This window comes from Artemia sp. Qi Xiang Cuo, chromosome 9, assembly GCF_049724085.1.
Source record: "Artemia sp. Qi Xiang Cuo chromosome 9, ASM4972408v1, whole genome shotgun sequence".
NCBI classification, from domain to species: Eukaryota; Metazoa; Arthropoda; class Branchiopoda; order Anostraca; family Artemiidae; genus Artemia; species Artemia sp. Qi Xiang Cuo.
This window is the reverse complement of record NC_142802.1, coordinates 76457406-76466403: the sequence shown is the minus strand read 5'-3', so window position 1 is coordinate 76466403 and position 8998 is coordinate 76457406. Positions and strand designations below refer to the sequence as shown.

The following is an 8998-nucleotide window of genomic DNA, read 5'->3' as shown; positions in this document are numbered from 1 at the left end:
CTTCAAACAGTAGCTTAGTTTCCAAAATCTAACCAGAGACAAGAAGAAGGACGGGGAAGAATTAGAAAAGTTTTTGTTGGCCAATTTGACCAGGTCAAATGAAGTGATCCAATGTGCCTCCAAAAATATTTCAGAAGTAGTAAATAAAAATATCACTGACCTTCAAAAGCAAAAAATGATTAAATTATTCGAAAACTAGTCAATACATTATTAAATTAGGAGAAATATGCCAAAGATCAATATTTAAGCTTAAGGGAAAACCTTAAAAATATAAATTCATACTACGAATGAAATGCAATGAAAAACAAGAAATAATCCACGTAATTTTGTAAAGTTTCACTTGATGTTTTGACTGCATTTTGGCGTTATTACCTTCATAACGAGATGGCTAAAATTAAAGGTTGCAGAGACACTTTTGGTATACTTTGAACTTCAGCAAAACCAGGGATAGCAAAACAAATGTTAAGTTTGCTAAAAGCGGCAACTCAAAACGCGTCTTTCTCTCAAACAAATATTTTCTTGACACCTATAAGTTAAACATGCAATCTTTGATAGATGGTGACCTTGGTCGCGGTGAAAAAGATAAATAATGTAAACTTCAAGTCTGGACTGACACCAAGGCCGTACCCAGGATTTTTTTTTTTTGGGGGGGGGATTACTCAAAGATTTTTTGAGGGGGGGGGGGTAAACAAAAAACCCTAGAAAACGCATAAAAAATTGTTTATATCCATTTTTGTTACGTTTTTTCGAGTCAGACAAACGTTTCGGGGCGTCCGTTACGGCCAAAACATTTGGAGCGTCCGTACGGCCTTGACTGAAACACAAGAGCCGTAACCCCGTACGCGAAATATAGTCCCACACAAATAGAGAATACCAACTGTGTGCTGGTTGGCAACCCAGCCTCTAGAGCTTGAGCGTGGTAATTTCCGCAAAGTGAAGACTTTAGACACTTTTAAGGTTTACAACTTCCTTCCCTGGTGAGAATAAATATAAGGTAATTGAGCGTCCTTGTTCTATGAAACCGCATTTTCTTCTATAGCACAGGTGAACCACTACAGTTGATAATTATCTATTTGAAATGGCTAGTGTCACATAAACTAGGTTGTTAGTGGTGTCAAAAATCTGTTTGGAATTTTGGTTTTACAAGAAAAACTTATTTTAACTTATTTACATATTCACGCTTTTAGCGTGAGTTGCCACTTCAAAAATATAGATAATGACTAATGTGACCCATTAATAGGATTCCAAATCCCACCTAACTGTTGAATTCCCACTTAAACTGCAATTACAAGTCGTCCTAAGGTGGAATACAGTAGGTTCATATTTAGGAAACTGCGTCCTATATCACTTCAAAATTTCATCCCAGTAGGTTTACTCAACATTGTTCTTCTGATGTCTTTGTACAGATCTTTCAAATTTGTTTCTTTTTCCCTTATGTGTTGTATTATCTATCATTTGTTTTGGACGAATTGTCACTATCTCCACCTCTTTTTCTCCAGTTCTTTTTAGTTCTTTCGTCTCTATCTTCTTTTACGCAAATTTTTTCACCACTCGCCCATTTGCTTCTTTTTCTTTATATTTTTTTTTTGATTTGCTGGAATTGACGGTTTCTGTATTTCTACTTCCAGCTGATTCGAAATAAGGGCGGATAGTGTATTTCAGTGCTATTAAGCATATAAACGCTAAAACAAATCAAAAAGAGAATTTCAAACTGTGAGTAAATGTAAAAAGGAAATACAAAATGTGGACAAATATTCTTTTTTTTTTGCCTCATAAGGTAAGGAACAGTCTTTACAGATGTGTAAATCCTAAAGAACACATCATTAAATAGAAAAATACCCAGGCTTTGAAAACAACAACAAAGGGCGACTAAAGTTAAATAACCAACAGTAGGTCCATCCCTTAAAGGAGGGATTCAGATGGGTTTTCTATAAAGGAGGAGGGTAGAGGGGCAAAAACGATGTAAATTTCGAACGCACACTTTATATACTATAATGAGGGAAGCGTGAGAGACTCCCTTTCTGGTGTATGGGGGCATACTGTAAAATAACAATAAAATTAGAATTCTGAAAAGTAACTGTAACGAGTCAAGTGGAGATAATGAAGCATTTCTTATTGAGGAGTAGCCTATAATAGAGTTTAAGATAAACTAGCATTAAGACAAGAAACTTTATTCTAGAATACAACTACGACTAACCCCAAATCTCCATTATTCCCAAACATTGCTTAAAACAAGTTATTTATCTGACCACAGCCTGCAAAGCTACTGCCCTAATTACATTGTCAAAAAGGTAGATATTGCATTACATCAACAGTATTTTATCAGTATCATCAATATTAATTAGTCATAGTCATTTTCACCATATTGTTTTTCCATGTCTTCATCGTATTCTTCATCATCATCAACCGTTTGGCCATGCATATAGTCGTTTCCTTCTTCAAATTCATCAGCAAAATCTTCTTTTTCCACATCTTCTTCGTCCTCCTCTTCGTCCAATTTCTTTTTCTTTGTTTCTTCGTCTTCTGAATCGTCTCCCTCAGCTGAGAAAATATAAATAATACTAAAAAATAGTAACAACAAAAAACAGACAATTATTGATACCTGAGACTGGTGGGTCGTTCAATCCTATCGACCATAGGGTTTCAACCAAGATGAAGGATTCAAATCCCTCCCCCCTCCAGAATAAAATCCTGCGCACGTTTCCTGTTGATGGAATGAAAGATATAAAGACTGAATGGACCAAATATGAAACAACTCAGAGAATAAGAAAAAAAGGAAACGGATCCTTAGGCTACTGAAATCCAAACAAGAATAATATATATGAATTCTGAGTGACTATAGTGAATTTGGCCCTCTTCCTAAGTAAAATTCTTGGAGTCCCTCATAAATAGATCAATGCACATTAAAATATACACCCATAACAAATCAAGAAGAATACATACTTTTAGCCATAAATATTTTTCTTATAAATATGAATTTTTGCCAGTTCTTTTTAAATTCCCAGAATTTGAAGGTTACGCTTTGAAAGGCACATACCCCCAATCCTACTTTGTAAAACTTTAATTTTGAAGCACTGTATTTGAGGAAAGTCGAGATCATCGATCTATCTCGTCTTCCCTCTGAGTAACCCTCTGAATAGATTAATTCCCCTTAGAAGGGGAACAATTTCCCCTTCTACCCTGAAAAGAATACTAGATCGGCAGTTAAGAAACCACACAATCCCATAGAGCACTTTTTGAACTACAATGCTAAAGAAAAAATGGTTAATTTTTTAGTTCCATTTTTCACTCTTTTGCCAGATTTCCTTAAAGGAAAGTGTACTGGTCTCCACATTTAGCTTTTTTTTCATTTTATGAAGACGACAGACATTGAGGCCAATATTTTTGTACTAAGTTTACTACTTTACTTTTATTTAAAATGTCTTCTCCTCTTTAGCCCCAATTCACTATATTAGAAAGAAAAAGAAGAATAACAGCTACACTCTCATTTAAAACTTTAAACTGTCATATACTAGGACAAATAATACCCCTTTGCAGCTCATGAGACCCTTGAGAAGGTTGATTAGCTTTTTTCTGATCCATTCAGGTGTGCTTCGTTCGTTCAAGAGCTAAGATTACCAAAAAGAGTTTGATTTTAGATTTACCTTTCCTCTAAAATAGGTTTGATTCTACCCTTGTGGAGTAATTCACAATAAGCAAATTTTTAAGCCTTTCATCCCTTGTAAGTAGAAGTTTCACCAAAACTGAGGATGACATTGAACAAAAAAAAACGTTGTCTTTCTGTTGTGCATTGCCTGCAACCGTACATAAACAGAGGGATTTTTAAAGTGAGATTTTGCATCGAATTAAAGTGTAATTAGGTGATTTCTGTTTATATACATTTTTGACCGAAATATAGCCCCCCCCCCCAAAGCCCTCTAAAGTTAAAAAACCATCCCTTCCATAAAAACTTTAAATATCCCCTGGGCATAACTTACAACCCTTGTCCCTAATCTCTTGGATTTGTTTGAACCCCCAAAAGCCTTGTTATATGATATTTAGACTATTTTGAATAGAATGGCCATCTCAAAATTTATAATAGATGCATTTGGGACAATACGTCGTGTGTTTGTGTGTGTGTGGGGAGGGGCCCATTTACCCAAGAGCATAAATTGGGTTTGATTTATTGAACTCGAATGGATACTATTGCTTGATTATTACAATCATTTATATCTGTTGAATCAATAAAATGTTACTTAGTTAAATTCTAAGATAGTTGGAGTGCTAAGTATGGGAACAAAAGGGACATGAGAGGGCTCCACTTGAAGCGTGGTCAAGTCCGCCATGATGGTCTGAAGGAGAAATATATTTCCCAGGGAAGACCAGCCTTACCGAGCCATTTGCGTATTTCCCCTGCGTCACCACGTCTAAGGAGTGAGAAACCAGCTGAAAATGCTGCATCTACTGAGAGTGATGGTTTCTTTGGACTGAAAATTATAACATCAGGGTGAAATCTGGATTGCGAGGAGCTGAGGCGGTCCCGATGACTTGTGGATATTCCATATCTCTTCAAGAATTACGAGAAAAAGGTCATTCGACACATATAAGTTTATAGTCGTTCGGGGTTCCCCACGGGCCAAAAAAGTGTATTGAATAAGGAGCTCTGTCGGATTAGGTAAAACTCAAACTCATATCAAACTCAAACTTCTTTTAAGTTATTTCTCTTTTGATTTAGTTTCTTTTAAATTTTATGCGTTACTCTATAACTGGTTTTCTTTAATTTCTATATTGATTTGCGTTGTATTTTTATGTTGTTTTTCTTCGTGTTACTCCACGTATTATACCTTTGCATAGTGTGGGTTAGAAATAAATAACAATAATAATATTTCTATATGCTCATTATATTGTACATTCGCAATCGAATTTGACTTTCCAAGAAAATCTCTAAGTTGTTTATGTATTTATAGTGTTCAAATAATTCCCCGCCCCCCTACCCAAAGAAAATACTTTGAATTCGACTTCCAATGATTTTTCGTAGTTGTTTGTGCATTAACACTTTTCTGGCTAATGCCCCCCTCCCAACGATTACCTCCCTAGACGGTTACCCCTCTGAAAATTATTCCTGCGTATAAAATATCACTCATTAGATAAGATTACCAGTTTGACAAATTCACCGACAAGAAAGAGCCTGAAAATCGAACAATAAGCTACCACATTACCTTAACGAAATATTTTCTTTTGTACTTATTATAACATTGAAAATAAAAATGGAAATTACAGTGAATTAAAGTCTTGAACTAATGAGCTTTCAGTTATTAATGTCATTATATATCAAATATTCAGTTTAAATTTGATAGTTCTTTCCAAGACTGTTCAAGACACACATAGTTTTCAGTAAAACGCAAATGATACAGTAGGCTTTAGACTTTTACAGTTAGGGAAGGGGACAGTAGCCAAACTCTTGTTTGTAGTGATTTTGTTCGTTTTAAGCTTAATTTGTATATTCAATATAAGTTTTACTTCTTTTAAGATTTATTTATTCATTAGTACACATTTTATGTTTGTTTGCTATGATTATTTATTTAATTTCTGTTAGTTTTGGGTTTCATTTATCCTTGAGTAAAACTCAAAAGTAATATCTGGTCGTTTTGAGCTTGAATTATTATAAGTTTGTATTTCTGCTGATCACAGTTTTAATTAATTAAAAAAAACTTTTTCCACAAAATAAGTTTTTCAAAAAAAAAGTAAAGAGCTCCATTAAACCAAAAATGAACAAAAATAGAATCAAATAATCTACCAAGCATACAGCTACCACAAATCAGTATCAATAAATAAATGAAACCCAAAACAAACAGAAATTAGGCCCAAATTGGAAGAAATTAAATGTTTTTCTAAGATACCTGGGAATTTCGGTGTGGACTTTTAGTTTTCTCTCATTTATTCAAATGTATTATCCAAGTTTTGCAAGTTATATTAAAGCCACCAACTTAATTCTAAATAATTTGGCAACAAAAACTAAAAACGTTTATAATGAATAAGATAGGGCAAGTCTTTAATGTACCACATCCCTTTAATATGATTTGTTTTCAGTAAAGAGCTTGTTTGTAGCCACACTCTTGTTTGTAGTGAAAGCTATATGTTTCTTGAACAGTCTTGGAAAGAACTAATAAAATTAAACTGAATATTTGATATAATAATATTAATTGCTGAGAGCTCATCAGTGCAAGATTTTATATCACTGTATTTTTTTTTCAATGTCGTAATAAGCACAAAAGAAAATATTTGTAACATAATTCGTTTTCAGTGATCCTAAAGCGCCAATGACGCAGTTAGGAAAGGCAACAAACTTTTGTTTGTAGTGATTTTTGTTCATTTTCCGCTTGATTTTCATATTCAATTTAATTTTTACTCGTTTTAAAATTTATTTATTAACTTACATTAGTACCTGTTGTATGTTTTGTTTTGCTATGATTGTTTACTTAATTTTAGTTCGTTTTGGGTTTCATTTATTCTTTAATAGTAAAAGATTTGTATTCATTTTGATCTTGATTTGCATATTCAATTTAAGTTTTACCCATTTTATGATATTCATCTTTAAATTTTTGTCTGTTGTTTGTTTGCTGTGATTGTTTATTTAATTTCTGTTCGTTTTGGGTCCCATTTGTTCTTTAACAGTAAATTTAAAAAACTTTTTGCACAAAACAAGTTTTCAAAGAAAAGTAAAGAGCTCCACTAAGCCACGAATGAGCAGAAATAAAGTCAAATAACCTTCCAAGCATAAAGCTATCATAAATCACCGTCAATAAATAAATGAAACTCAAAACGAACAAAAATTACAATAAATAACCGATTCAAAATCAAAACGAGCAAAATTAACATGAGTAGGGCTGACAACCCCCATGCCTTCTCAAAGCCAGAACATAATTTACATTTTACTGCCTTCACTCTTTACTGCACATCGCTCTTTACAATAGCGCTGCCTATGATCTTTTGACTATTTTTGGACAAATGATTATCTCAAAATTTCTATCAGATGCATTTCGGGAAAATACGACGTGTGGGGGGGGGGGGAAGGTGTTAGCTGCCCCCGATCCCTTTGACTCTTAAAAAGGGCACTAGAACTTCTGCTTAGCAATCCGATGAGCCCTCTCCGAGGTTTATACAACCACCCTTTCTATAAAAACCCTATATGCCCCCAGGGAATAACTTACAACTCTTTCCCTGAGAGTTGTGGGGGGGGGGGTGTCATCCTCAAAGAACTAATTTCTGGACCTTTCAACTACGCTGAAGAAAATGGCTATCTCAAAATTTTGATTGGATGTCTTTGGGGAAATGATGGGCGTGGGTGTATGCACTTCAATCATTTTCGACTATTAAAAAGGGCATTAGCCCTTTCAAATTGCAATGAGCCCCTTTCGAAGTTTCTACGACGAATCCTTCTATACAAAGCACCCTGGTATAAAAAAAATATAAATAAATAATACAATGTGCTCTCATCGCTCTTTCCTTAGACGGCGCTATTGCGCTGCCTATGATTTCTGGTCGTTTTGAGTCTGAATTATTATAGATTTTCATGTGTGCTGATCCTAAGCTTAATATGGCCTTTACTTTTCTTTGAAAAACTTCTTTTTCGGAAAGTTTTTTTAATTAACACTTACAAAGAGTATTGGTTGTGGATTAAATGATATATTCCATTTATTGGTATCTGATTACAGTGCTACAACAGAATGTGGTTTAATTAGTGGCACATTTTCACGAGAATAGCAGTTGAACAGCTGTTCTCCTTCCGTTTTCGTTGAAACAACCACTCGTTCAAAAAGTTAGATTCCTTAATACAGATGAACATATAAGGAAACACAAATCCGTCTCAACAAACCTATCAAGTCAGATAGAGCACCTTACAATCCTTTATTACACGTTCCGTTTTATGAAAGAAAAATTTCCATTTTCATGTCTCGAAAGTTCACCAAATGGTCCTACACTTTTTTCGAATTTTTGTAGGCCAATTTCTGTAAAAGATAAACTCTGCTCAATCTCAAAGCAGAGTTGAACGAGAGCGCTTCGCCCAATTCAACGAGAGAAAGTCGAAAGCCAAAACAAAGTTTCGCTGAATAAATCAAGTGCAAGCAAAGGTTCACGCGGACGGACAACTTTCGTCCAGCTCCCGTCCTCGTGGAACAGGGCACCAAGGGATTTGCTTAACAGATTTCAACCCATTAGGATTTGCTGGTGGGACAGGCTATTCTTAGGAAGGTTTATCAATTCACTTTTTATAGAGCCATTTCATTCATCCTAGAAATAAAATAGATCTGACTCTTCAATCACAGGTTTAATTTTATGTCACCTGGATGTTCTTATGTAGCGTTTCACAATAAGCTATTTTTATTCTACCCTCATAGGTAGAAGTTTCACTAAAATATATCACGACTGATATATTGCGTAATTTCATTAATCTCTAGGCCTCGAACTGTTTATAGTAAATAAGGCCGTAAATAAGGCCGTAATATATAATGCACTAAAAGCACAAAGCAAGGTGCAGAAGCAGACCCGATGATTAAAAGAAAAGACAAAAAGAACACAAAGATACTAAATAAAAGACGAAGTAAAACCATACCACAAGCAAGAAGAAAAATAATTTTACATACCTCCCTCGTCCTTCTTTTCCAGTTTGCTGAGAATCGACCCTATTTCCTTCTCTTTACTCTTTTTGGGAGTTTTCATTTCAATCGTCCTTTTTGTAGTAGGTCGTAAACACGATGGAAACAGATCCCAGTCAATGTCCTGTTCCTGAAAAAATGAGTTGTTTTGAAATCAACAAAGTGTTCTTACACATAAATCATTACAAATTTTAAAAACCAGACTTTTCGAGTTGACAGAAGAATAACAACACCAGAACTCACTCTAAATCTGAGTTCTGAGAAAGGTCAGCAAATTTTGTCGAGCAAAAAGATGAACCATTGTCGTCACGAGGAATATGGCTAGTATGTCTGACTAAATAGAAATTTTTAAAGTCTTCCTA

General features: G+C 34.5%; 1 protein-coding gene across 1 annotated transcript in view; it reads right to left on the bottom strand.

The window, feature by feature from the left end:
* Positions 1-2155: 2155 nt before the first annotated feature.
* LOC148949034 (uncharacterized) overlaps positions 2156-8998 on the bottom strand; it is a 55449-nt gene continuing 48606 nt past the window's right edge. The window contains exons 3-4 of the mRNA XM_089094188.1: positions 8625-8766; positions 2156-2541 (exon numbers count right to left, since the gene is read on the bottom strand). Coding sequence (XP_088950314.1) covers positions 2342-2541; positions 8625-8766 — 342 coding nt within the window. The 3' untranslated portion in view covers positions 2156-2341. The remainder of the gene's footprint in view (positions 2542-8624; positions 8767-8998) is intronic.